The 14023-nt window shown below is 31.5% G+C and overlaps 2 protein-coding genes across 2 annotated transcripts in view; one reads left to right on the forward strand and one right to left on the reverse strand.

The window, feature by feature from the left end:
- Positions 1-14023, forward strand: part of LOC105618483 (tensin-3) — a 191185-nt gene that overhangs the window by 27469 nt on the left and 149693 nt on the right. The window lies entirely within an intron of this gene.
- Positions 10481-14023, reverse strand: part of LOC105618482 (putative sodium-dependent multivitamin transporter) — a 5376-nt gene continuing 1833 nt past the window's right edge. Inside the window, exons 3-6 of the mRNA XM_012200014.1 lie at positions 13334-13677; positions 13139-13258; positions 12127-12792; positions 10481-10745 (exon numbers count right to left, since the gene is read on the reverse strand). Of these exons, the coding sequence (XP_012055404.1) occupies positions 10481-10745; positions 12127-12792; positions 13139-13258; positions 13334-13677 (1395 nt within the window). The remainder of the gene's footprint in view (positions 10746-12126; positions 12793-13138; positions 13259-13333; positions 13678-14023) is intronic.

Below are 14023 nucleotides of genomic sequence, written 5' to 3' on the forward strand. Positions count from 1 at the left end.
GAGAGAGAGAGAGAGAGAATTTTATCTCTTGGCATTGCCAATGGCGGATGCTGAAAGTCTGTAATTATTTTTCTCATCTTTACAAATAAGACAGACTTACTAATAAGACAGAAGAGAAAGATATCATATTTAATTTAATGATACCTTACGGTTGCGGTGAAATAAAGCTCTGCGCGGCGCACCTTCTGCATTATTTCAGAATTTAGTATTGTATAATATCTCGATCTTTGAAATTGCGTACAATATGAGTCGAGAGCTAACAAGGTTGTAATATGTTTAATTAAAGTCTATTCTGACATTATTATGTTACAATCGATTCGATTGTACATGCGATATCGAACCAAGTAAACTGACGCTTCAACGTTGGAAACGACGTCTCTCGCGTGCGGCAGAATATTTGCGATTATATCGTTGAAATTGCTTTAACTCGGTGTAGTTTTCTCACTCGGAGAAAATAACTCGATCTTTGTAATTTCTACGCGCCGCACTGACAAATTGTCCGTAGTCAAGAGGAGCGTGTTAAAGATCGCAGTGCTTTCTAACTCACGTATAATTTCCTCTGTGCACCCTCACTTGACCTTTCAAACAATTATTATTATAATAGTATGGCAAAAGTATACAGTTTATAATGGCAAATTGATTTTGCATTAACAGGCAAAATGTCACGATTATAAATCTTCAAAGTATACGCTACGTTATAAATAGCACATGAAATACCTTGTATCATTTCATTGCGAGAAATTATAACCCATCCCGCATTGCGCGAAATGTCCGCCTTTCGAAAAATTTTATATTTCATATATGTTTAACGAGAAAAGCACTTTTAATATTATAATGAATTCAATATAAATTTCCATCGAGTTGTATGAAAAGAAACTTAAAATATTAAAGTTGCAACGTATTTTGTTAAATAAATACTCTTTTATTATTAACGAGAATTTTTAATTGACTATAATATATTTTTAAATATTCCGTTGCAATTATATTAAATATATAGTACCTACTTCACAATTATCCTCTGCAATATTTTAACAGTTTACTTTGGAGATACAACATGTTAACAGTTTACTTTGGATTAATTAAGATCAAAAATATTAAAGTCAATTTTCATATTTTGCAAGTATTATGAGTTGTTTTAGCTTAAAAGATAGCTAATGATTTCACATATAATTCATATTGTATTACATAATTTACGCATTAATTTATTGTCAAAAAATTGACTAATTCAATATTCTACTTAAACAAAATTATTAAGAAATTGTTAAATCTAATATTAAATTAAAATTTTTGGAAATTAATATTCTTTATTTAAAAAAAAATAGAAAAATAATTGTAATTTTTTTTTAAATAAGTTTTTATAAAAGAAATTTAATTAATTACAATTTCAATGAATCAAGAAAAGATAAACCTTCATATTATCTGCGTTGCAGAAATTAATTTAATTTTCTTGTTATATTAAAATCACACTGTTTTGTTTTTATTAGAATATAAATTTAGAAAAATAATAATGATTATGTATCAACATAAAAGTATATTAAACATATTAATTTAAATATTTTTGCGATTAAAACAAAAGTAAATAGCACTCTTTAAATAAACGTTAATTTAAGTTAACAAATCGTGAAATTCATTAAAATTAATACGAAATACAATCCGGAATAATACGGCGTATTTATTCTATGATACGTTAAATATTTTAAAGTAAATCGGTTGGCGCACGGCCTCGTGTTTGTTATTACAAACAATATGTTGTGTTTACGCAAAACCGCCACATCATTCGCAAAATCACTGATCATTCGCGTATTGAAAGTAGAACGATGCGGGTGATTCCTTATATTGTGCATTATCTTGTAATCATTTCCTACAAACAACTATTGTTTATCACAGACTGTGCAATTAATTTATTCTTTGATTAACCATTCGTAAACGTGACAAACGTGCGAAAGTGACAATCATTTATTATTTAATATTATTATTAGCAATTATTCCGCGTTACTTAATTCACACGATTAATAAATTTGTAGAGAATCGAAATTAATAACCGAAACAGTTTATGGACGATTTATTTATATAAAGTAGAAATCGAAATGATAAGACTGAATATATAAATTGATTTGATTGCATTACTCTGGCAAAAATAAAAATTGAAGTACAAGTTGAATAATAGAAATATAAACGAAGCTTCTAGGAGGTGAAAATTGAGATAATAAAATATAATAAAAGCGTTTCTTTTACATTTCAATTTTCGCCTCCTAGAAACTTTGTTTTGAATTTTACTTTCCTCTTACATTCGATTTAAGCTCTAATTTTTATTTTCGCCAGGATACATATAAATAATTTCCTTTTTAACAGTATTTGAATTCGAATATAGGTATATCGTTACATTGCGTTACAATTTTTCATTAATTCAAGTGTAATTAGCGAAACAGTTTCGGATTGCGAAACGGTAATAATACTCGTACATAAATCGCTGGATCATGTTTATCAAACAATATAAAAAGCATTGGTTTTTAACTTGTGTTTACGCAAAACATTATTTATCGAAATTTATTTGAAATTTAACAATTTTACATTTGGGTCAATTTTAAACAAAATTATAAGAGGCTCATAACTTATTTTTCTCATTAAGACTCATAAGAATAATTGTAAGACTGGAATTTATAACTTTACGCAATATATTTACAGACAGTTTCTTGCTAGCCGTAAGATTTACGAGAAATCATAGATATTTATAAATGAACATGTACGTCTTACGGTATGCAGGGAATTACAATTCCAATCATAAGTTCTTATATAAGTCTTACGAGAACAAGTTACGAGCTTAGAATTGATCTATTAAAGAATAAAATATTCTACTTGAGTTAGTTTTGTAAAGTTGTAAAATATGTATGTAGGTATTTCGTGATAGTCGAGTCCGACAGTTGTCGACAGTTAACCTTGAGACTTGAGATTCGTTGTTAATGCGCGGCGTATGACGTAGGCATGACGCGTCGATCGCGGCAGGTTCGTATTGTCGCCATGCTACTTATTATTCGCACGACGAGAGTCACAGATAAACAACAACGTAAGCCGCTCCGCACGTTGTCCTAGTTTTACATATTAAAAAACGTTATCGTTCTCTAAGGTTCTTTATCATTGAGCGATCAATTTGTACTACAGATCGTTTATAATGGAAGTAATATTGTGCAATGAGTTATAAACTGTAAGAAATTGATCAAGTGAGTGCGTTCTGTTTCAAGCATGCCTATAATATATCATTTTATTCTTTAATTCTCAGTAAACAACAAGAATAAAATAATACATCATGCGCATCATGCGTGAAACTATGGAACGTATTTATAATCGATTATTCTTTTCTTACTCTATTGGTCGATTTTTTACAACTATTACTATATTAGTATAACTATTACTATATAGTGTCATCGTAAATGGCTCTTTATTTACGATAGACGATTCACTACTCAGCGCGGCGAAATCAAACCAGACGACATGTATATCTAAAAGATGTCATATAAAGGCGTCATAAAGTCGTCTTTTGGAATACATCTCGTAAAAGATATCTCTAAAAGATATCTAAAAGAGTTCATAGAGATCTCTTCTAGACAATACGTGTTGTCTGGAAATGATGGACGTGACGGTTACTTACGAATGCAAATACATCGTGAAGTTGCACCATTCGCGATTATCAGTAAAAATATTTAATATTGCATACGCGAAATGAATCGATCTGGATTCGAGTTGAGCAACAGTTATGACACGTTTAATTGGCGTAAACGCAATTATAATTTGTAACCCTTTGTTTTAATGATTCGATGTTCGTATATGTCGAATATATCGATGATTGATAATCCCGCCGCTCGCGCTGTTTAAATCTTGCTATTCGTTGCACTATTCACTGAGCATCGTGTATGCCGCGCGGCGAGATTTGCGCGCGTGATCTCGTTTCTTTCTTTCTCGTATTTTTCCGTCGCAATAAAGTACGTGACTCGTATCATTTACGTTGGTAGTACTATTACTAATTGTAAGTATCGTGGATTATTATTAATAACATAATTTACAGCGCGCGCGTGATCGTAATTAGCCGTGTTTTCGCGAGTGAGTTTTGTGCGGACGCTGCGCGAAGGAATCTTAACCTAATCTGACAATGAGAGGAGGAAGAGGCCTAGGAGGCAACGGCGTAGCAATTCGAGGTGAGTAACTTATTATTTCAATATCTGCTTACAAAATTAATTGTGTAACAATATTCACGACTTTTAGTTTGATTTCCCGTCTTTTACCTCACCAATCAGCACGCAGTCTAAATGCCGATCGATAAATCAAACCAACGGGAAACCAAGTTAAAAATCAGCTGAAAAATGCATCGCATGTCGAGCATATAACATATTAAATACTTATATAATCTGCGTATATCTATTTATATTTTCTAGTTCAATGTGATGTGCTGAAATAGAGAACTCCGTTGCTGCGCATCAGTATTGGTAAGTCAGATTATTTTCCATTTTTTATTATCGGTAATGAATCTATGAAAACTAAATATTATTGGATAGATATAAATATTTAAAAACATATATATTAAAAAGAATTATTAAAAATACTAATTATTTAAAGATATAAAGTAACGTTTCATAGATCTATTACTTTGAAAACGGATATATAGAAAGAACGATTTTGCTGAACTATTTAAAAATTTATATAGATACAGATCTGAAAATAAATTTTATTGGACTTATTGGACTCTTAAAATAATTATATAGGAAATTAAACATAATGAGCAATCCTGCAAAAATTTCCACATTTTGGCAATTAATTTGAACGTCCTACATAATTATTTGTTTACCCAACAAAACTTTTTGATATGTACTTAGCTTTTAAAATTTTTAGATATTTTAACAAAATCGTTTTTTCCATGTAGACTAGAAAATATCAATTAATATTAATATTTAATCTTAAATAATTGATTTATTTTAAGCATGAGGAATTATAAAAAATATAAAATAGAGTTAATATAATTATTAACCAAGTCATTTCAGTCATTGGTTTTAATATTATTACAATAGAATTTAGATAAATGACGAAAACAACTAAAAAGGAAAAAGGAAGAAAGTAAAATAAAAATGTAATAAGTATAAAATAGTAATATTTTATAGTTATTGCAAAGCTTTTATTTAAATTTATTTTCTTCTTGGTTATATTTCTTATAGAGAAAATGAAAAAATGCTTATAAATTTTATGTATCTATGTATTTATGTAAAAAATTAAAATAAATTATTATTATTTTCTAAAGTACGATAGGAAGAAGATCATTAATATTAGAATATATTATTTTATTATTCCTTCTTTCACTATTGTAAATATTTTTTAAGTGAAACTTGAGAAACTTAGCCTTTTATATTATTTTAGGATTAAATATTATTTTTAAAAAATGAATTTGTGAAAAAGTGAAAAAATAAATTTAAAAGATTTATAATATAAATACAACACAAATAAAAGGACAGGAAATTTTTTTTGTCACGTTACGTATTTCAGTGAATTTTTCTATGCGTCGATAGTTTCTTATTTTTATGAGACAATTTTATTCTTATCTTTCACAGCCTATCCATTTATTTTCAATTGAAAATTTGATTGAAATTTATAACATATTTGATTTTATGTGATTATCTCTTTTTTTTCTATACGGTATTTAATGCAGCGTGTAATTTGCGCCTATTCCGGGTGGGAAGAATCGGTCTCGCAATTGACGGTAATTAATCTCACGCGATTATGTAGCATCCTTTGCGTGTCATCGGCAGGCACGTACTTCACAAGTTAAAACGTAATCGACACGCCTAACAATCGATAACGAACGAATACCGCATTCTAAAAAGAATTCGTGTTAGAAGGTAGATGTTTGTTGACACAGGCACACCCAGGGTCTACTCTAAAAAGGACGTGTGAGAATTGATCTGCTGTTTGAACAGCCTTCCGGAGAAACGTTAAAATGATTAAGGGTTGTTTTTCAAGTCATGCCGAATATTACACACGTGTATTACAGTTACGAGTTATAACTGACAGTTTCCCTTCCGGTCATAAAAACAATGTGATGTCATGATGGGTAGTTACATCATGGGTAGTTACATGGGTAGTTATATATTCTTCAATTCTTTATTATTTTTTGTTATTGAGAAAAATAAATCTGAGAAATAAATTATTATGAATATCAGAAATAGATATTACGTAAAAATATAATTTTAAATATTATAATTAATAATTATGTTTGTAAACATATTCATTAGATGCTATTTTTCAGAATTAAAGAAATTTTATTATTATTTCATTACAAAGTTTGATTTTTATATCGATCGTTAATATTTTATTTATTCGACGACATGAGAGAAGGAGAATGAAATGATAAACCGCTTAAGATATTATATTGATTACACAAAGCAGTATTTGTAAAACGCGTTTAACAAAAATGGGCTTGGCAGCCGAAGGGCTAGAAACGTTTGATGACTAACAATAGACAGATCGAGTTCGATACGTTGAATACCTCTCGCGCCTAGTATAACGAGCTCACCGACAAAGTGCCAACAAATCCCCCGCAATAAGATCGCGGCAGATGCAAGTATCAGCTGCATCGCCAGCGGCGATCAACATATCATTTTGTAATAAGACATTTCTGGAAACTGTGTTTTTCGTAATTTGAATCGTAATCATACATGATTGGAATATCTTCCATTTGGCATGCAGATCATATATTGAAGCTAAATTACTGTTTCGATTAATGTTATTAAATGATTTGAATATCACTCATTTGATATACAGATCGTATGTTAAAAATAAATTATTGTTTCGATTAATATTATTATGATGTAACAACATTACGTAATATTTTTGAGATTTCGAGATTCTCAAGTTAAGATATGATATGAATTCGACTGGAAATTTGTGGAGAGAACCAAAGTTACTATACCGTATCGTATCGAAAACCATGTTTTAGCCTTTGGCTCGACAAGAAATCATTATCTATACATATATTTTCCATAGCTTTATGTTCGCCGCACATCGTATATTTCTCATCGTATATCTCCCACAGGATAACATATGCCGACATATAATCGCGTTCGTATTGGCGGGATATTTCCGAGCGCGATTTATTCTTTCGATTTTACGAGTCAATTCAGACTCGTCCGTGATACATTAAGTCCACCCCAGTGTGCATTCTTTCCGGTAGCTGTCATTTCACACGGCATGATTCGTGAAGCCCACGCCGTTACGGTGGCGAACCGATCAGTGGCGAGCTGCAAGCTGCACTTAAGCTCGAGATAAGAGACTCTTCTGTTAGGTGGTTTTGCGGTTAAATCGGCAGGAAAGATCCGCTGCAAGCCACGGTAACTGCAAGTGATGATCTTGTAACTTGCACCGTCCGTTGCAAGATCTCGAGGCATTTTCCGTAATAACGTGTCTAGACTTTGTCTGTTATGGCTCTCATGAGCTTGATTTAAAAAAAAGAAGACAGTAATTTCATTTGTATAATCAGAAATTACAATAATAATTTAAAAATTGAAAAGAATTTCGCGAGTTCTAAATTCTGAAGAATAATTTCAAGAACGCTAGATATATTTTGAATATATTTTTGTTAGACTTTAAATATTTTGTGTTATTCTGAATTATCAGATTTCTTATCGATATTGAAATATACAGTTAGGATAATATTTATATATTTAAAAAATAGAAATTTTACACGAAGCCGATTTTGTTAGATGCCGATCGCGAGGTCTTATTATCATACACAGCACGCATGTTACATGCAATTTCTAGATTCTCACGAATCGCGTTGTTGTTTTCCATCATTTTACTATGGCTAGCTAACATCGGCCATAAGATCTTGACATGAGATGAATATCGTATTTCCTATAATACATGGTTCGGTCGTACCGCTGAATTCTGCAACGTGCACGAACTGTCTTTTGCATAGGTTATCGTGGAAGACCCGGGAATCGACACGAGGTGCGAATTTTTTTCGACTTGGCGAATATGGGAATCATGAAGATTCTCCCGAAATTAAAAAAGAAGTGCTGCAACGATTTATTAACTTTGTATACTTAATTTGTAATAATTTTTATAACGTTCGTTTTTTTTATCTTATTCTTCATTGTTGTATCAAAAAATATCAATCTGAGCTTCTGTTTATTGATGCGATAAGGTACAACTCGCAATCAATTTGGATTTTGGGATGCACTTATAAATAAAATTAAAGTAAAAATAAATGTTTCGACTGTGGATTTTAGTCAATGTGAAAATAAAAAAAACACATAAGCACACATAACTATGTTATTTACATTGGATTTACAATATTTTTGGAACCAAAATTATTATTATTATTTTATTTTAATTGCAATAATTTCATTGATCACATTCTTTACATTTACAAACACGTAACGTATTACCATTTGGATAAAAAATTATTAGTACAGTCACAACAATAGTTTATTATTACATTATCCGATTACGAAACTTTAAATAAATTTAATCACGTAACTCTCGAAGACTCTAAAGTTTCTCTTCCTTCGCAAGTAAACAGTTCGTCGGAACGTAAACACGTCCGGCCGCGTCGATGAATGAACCGGTCGGCAGGATTTCTGCTTTAAAATTCCTTCTGGCCGCGCGCCAGACAACTCATGCATATTCACGTGACTCGCACGAGTAGCGAGAATGGATGGCAGAGAAAAAGGGTGAGTCGAGTGGGACAGAGGCAAGAAGGACGAAATAAAAAGAGGAACGCATTGATAATCGAGATCGGACGTGGTGGAGTACCGCGTACTCAGGACCCATGATTTTAATTTTAAATGCAAGTCCGCGAATCGATGGCACGAGAGTAGACGCGAGGGTGGGATGGAAGTTCCAGCCATTGTGCTCATACGTATGTGCATTTCTATAGGTATCATCTTCCGGTATCCTCGAGGGGGTCTTAGTCGGCTCCTCCGCGATACTGCGAGTTTAGTCGTGAAAATGCAACGAGATGCACACGCGATAGCGGCGATTCTCTCTTGTAAATCGAGATGATAAATTTCAGGGAAGATCGTGTAGGGAAAATTGATTTGCGTTTCGATTCGTGCAATTTATGTTACATGAGCCATGTATTTTGAAGGTTTATTCTGGCGAAAATCGATTTTTTAGACCTCATTGCAATATGTAGTAATCGTATCAATTTGTTATTCATATTTCCTCAATTCATTTTAAAGTATGTGTCTAACGTTATTTTTGGAGTAAATATGAAAGAGATTAATATCACATACATTTAATAAAATAAAAATTGATTAATATTTTCAATATTGTATTAATTCTATATTAAAATTATCGTATATTTGTTAAAATTTGTGATATTTCTAAATTTAAATAAACATCAATACGAAATTAATTCATCATTTATTATAGGAAACAAGATCAAATAAAATACAGCGTTCTGCTGTAAACATTAATTCGCGAACACAAATTCCCGGCAACGTATCAATTATTGCTTCTTTCTTTCACCGTTTAATCATGTGCCATGCAGGGGGCAACAGCATTCCGATGCGCAGATGAACCTCGATTAAACGAATTAAAAGTGTTCGTGCTGAACACGGTAATTGGCTGTAGACAATTACGAGATAAGTCGCGCCAATTTCGGCGGCAACACAACAAAATTGTTCCGTTTAAATCGCCCGCTCGCCACCGTTGAATCGGTCCACATGCGGCATTATACTCTCGGTCCTTTTCGCCAATCAGTGCTCGTTAAATTGCAAATTAATGCAGAGACGAAGCCGTTGTCGAAAAATTGCAACGCGCGAATTTCGTTTCGAGTTTACCGATATTTATCATAGACTTTCGTCCTTTCGCATACAAGTTTTTGATTGTCTTATAATTGGATAATAGCTTCATAATCGTAATTACATACGTGGACAACATGATGATTGTTCAAGAAACGAAAGCCTATATACGTGAATGTTATAGCATAATCTTTTTAATAACATTCGTAAATTCATTGATTCTATTCTCAATATTAATGTTAAAAAAATGAAAAACGAAAGTTTGTGAAATATTATTATCGTAAAGTAATTCGTTAGTTTTCTTCTCGATAATATTAAAAAATGAATATTGCCGAAGTATCTATGCACTTTATTTACTGTCATTAAAAAAAAATACAGTTTTATTATAATAACATGCAATATTAGCAAAATTTTATGTAACAATACGAACAATAAATATAGCACTATTGATGGCCATATATATGTAATAGATACACATATACCTATATCCATTAAAATCGTTTAAATAAAAATGAATCAATTAACCAAATCGACTGAATATTACATCGACTGAATATTACAAGTAATAACTTTATTTATAATAGGCAGTCAATTATTCTTAATCAAACAATTATTCTACTGTTGGATTTTTTTGATACTTGATTTAAGATAATATTTATTCTATATAATAAAAAAGTCATTTCATTACAAAAACTTCATCTTATACGGCTAGGTTCCAAAACGAATAGTTGACTGTTCGTGGTTTTTTGTGCGTCCTGACGTCGCCGTCTAATCCTGGCAGCCAAGAATGGCGTAAACAAACTTGGATCGTGTTCAATGTTGTTTCTGCCTTGGATAAGTCGAACTATAATACTTGCTACATATCCAACTACTAGTGTAATTGTCAGTCCCATAGGATTATACCATAAATAAGAGATACGGTATAAATAGAAGTATGACGATTGATCTGGTTGTACAGTACTGCAAAAAAAAGAAATAATATGATTGTGATAAATAAATCATATAATCTTAAAAAATATTTGTACAAAAAATATAAACTTTAAACAAAAAAATCTTTATTCTTGTAATAATAACTTGTTACTTTCTCTACTTTCTCTTTGCTGTTTTGTAATACAAAACGTCTAATTAGCAAACTGTCTTTTTTTAATGATAAAAACCGAGATAAAAACATTACTTGAGTTACGTACGCGATAGATGCATTTATTATTATCAACTATCTTAAAAATTATTTTAATTAGATCAGATCATTCACCTTTACATCTTTTTGCAGGCAATCTTTCAATTTCTTGCCGTTGAAAATAAATCAGTTAATTTAAACGAATTCCCGCCGACAAAGAGAAAGCTATATCTAATCTCACTAATAACGGCGTAGCAAGGATTCCGTGAGACAACTGTAATTTTAATTTATTAACGGTGCAATTAACGTTATTTACCACCGTGGGAATAGCAAGCTTATCATTCATGAGAAAGCAACACGCGTGAAAGAAATCAGGAAGCGGCGCTTAACTCGCAACTAATTACAGTGGGACGAGATATCTCCGCGCGCATTGCAACATTGATACTCTGTGAATTTCGAAGAGTAGATAAGACAATTTACAGCGCGTCGATAATTCATATTCTAATCGTCACGCAATGCGCGCCATGCGTCGTCTGGTCATTTTTTCTCTCTTCTATCTGTTTCCTTAAGATAAATTTATGTTCATTCGATTCGGTCTGTGACGAGCGAGATAAATTGTTGACAATTGCAAATATATATTGCATTTATTTCCGAGAGTGCTGTAGTGCCGATATTTGAGCATTGTGCAATACCCGAGATGAAAATTTTAGTTTAAAAAGGAAATGTTTCATATCATGAATGAATGTCCAAAGTATAAAATTTTTGTTAACTTTCCCAATATACTTGAAAAATATACATTAGATGAATATAGTTATTATTTATATATTGAGAATAAATTTAAAAATCTAGTAACTCTCGTGTCTGTAGAATCAATTAATGTTCGTACGTTTTGAATGAATTTATTTTTTCGAAGATATGATTTCTTTTTTGCATAGTTCTTTTCTCTTACTATTTGGAAAAGCGATTTGAATTAAATAATTGTTAATTTCACTATTGTTAATTTCACTAATTGTTAATTTTAAAAACATTACATGAATCCGAAATAATATAAATAATATAAATTCAAAACTTTAATATATCTTAAAGAAGTTATTTTAAAATATTATTTAAATGTACTTTTTAATACGTTCTAATAATTGAAAAACATAAGGCGCGTAGCTTCAGTACTTGCAAAGTTTGGATACCGATTGAATTTTTTACATTTTCTAAGAATAGGTACTTTACCTGTTAAAATTCATTTGTTCAGCAAACATTAATGCTGTAGAATTTGCGCAACCTTCGATCGACACCGGTAACTGTGGAATTGGTGGTTTAGGTCGCCCAAAAGAACCCCACAAGCAAACGCAAAGCGCCGTAATCATGCCAATAATAGTTCCAATCTCGTTAGCACTCTCACTGAACATTCCAAGAGTAAAAATACCTAAAATCGGTCCTCCGATGGAGCCATGAATACTAAAAGCAACAGTTGCTAGCGAGCCCATTGTCTTTGCTATTAATGCTAAAAACATGCAAATAACGCCATTTAAAACGGTAAGAGATTTAGCTATGAAAGTGGCTCTATTGTCAGAAAAATCTATTCCAAATTTTCGGTGTAGTGGCTTCACATAATCCTCGAGCGCTACCGCGGCTAATGAATTCATCATAGCGGAAATCGTGCTTAGGCTGGCGCTGAAGATACCAGAAACGATGAGACCAACCACTCCAGGTGATAAGTTCTCCACGGTGAAGTAAGGCAATATTTTATCATAAGTTGAAATTTTTTTGGACATTACGGGATCGCAATCTTTGTACCTCACATAAATTGACAATCCGGTGAAGCATGTTAAAAAGCCTACCAGTAAGATGAATGGGCCACACAGAAACAGTGCATGCGTAGCTACTTTTACGTTTCTGCGAAAATAAAAATAGATTGTTGCAATGTACACTAGCAGAATTCTTTAATATCCAATAAATTAAAAATTGATAATTAACTATTGGATTTTTAATTTTTTAATTATTTGTTTATATTTTATTTTTTTATTGTATATTTTTTTTATTGTATATTTATACTTGTTTAATTGAAATTTAGTTATAGGCAACAAATTTTAAATTTTATATTTTTGATAACTTTAATAATAAATTGATTTAAAAATTTTTTTCTTTAAAAATATAACTATATAATGAAAAAAATGTTTTCTTTATTTAAGTTTAAACGATAAACGATGGTTATATAAATATGTTTATGAAATACACATACTTAACGGTCATCAAACGTTGAACTTGCACCTGATTCACTGCAACATAGGCTAGATGTATTAATCCTCCTCCAATTAAAGTACTCCATACTGTGTATTGCACAGTTGGATCTGTAGTCCATCTAAATAAAGAAAGCATTATTAATATATCTATTCTTTTATTTACTCTTTATTATTTATTATAATATCCAACTTACTCAAAGAAATTTATACGATTGCCCTCTTTGCCGATACGCCAAATGCTATCGATTCCTCCGTCGATGTTTTGGGTGACGATGAAGATGATGATAATAAGAGCAATTAACATAAGCAAGCCCTGGAAGATGTCGGTGATCAAAACCGCTTTGATGCCACCCAACGTGGAATAGGAAGTACATATTACAGCGAGTACTAAAATACTCATGGTACTAGACAAACCCGTCGTAGCTTCGAGAGCTAAGGAAGGAGCATATAGCATCACTCCGGTCAGTAACATCGTCTCAGAGAAATTAGCCGCGCTTACGAGCAACCGCAAGTACAATCCAAATCGCTTTTCGAGATACTAAAAGAAAGGAGAAATGTAAAGAAACAATAGAATCATATTACAAATAATCCAAATAATATATTTATCCAAAATACATTTAATGAACTTGAGAAAGGCCTCAAAGATTAAATCGCAAATGAAAATAATATTAAAGTCAATGAGAATCGACACAGGTAATCATGTGTGTGTGTGTGTGTGTGTGTGTGTGTGTGTGTGTGTGTGTGTGTGTGTGTGTGTGTGTGTGTGTGTGTGTGTGTAGTAGTAACGTAACTAACTACTATTACTACTACTACTATATATACTACTACTATATAATATATTGTGTGTGTGTGTATATACTACTACTACTAACTAACTAAACTTA

The sequence above is a fragment of the Atta cephalotes genome (genome assembly GCF_000143395.1).
Source record: "Atta cephalotes unplaced genomic scaffold scaffold00017, whole genome shotgun sequence".
NCBI lineage: Eukaryota > Metazoa > Arthropoda > Insecta > Hymenoptera > Formicidae > Atta > Atta cephalotes.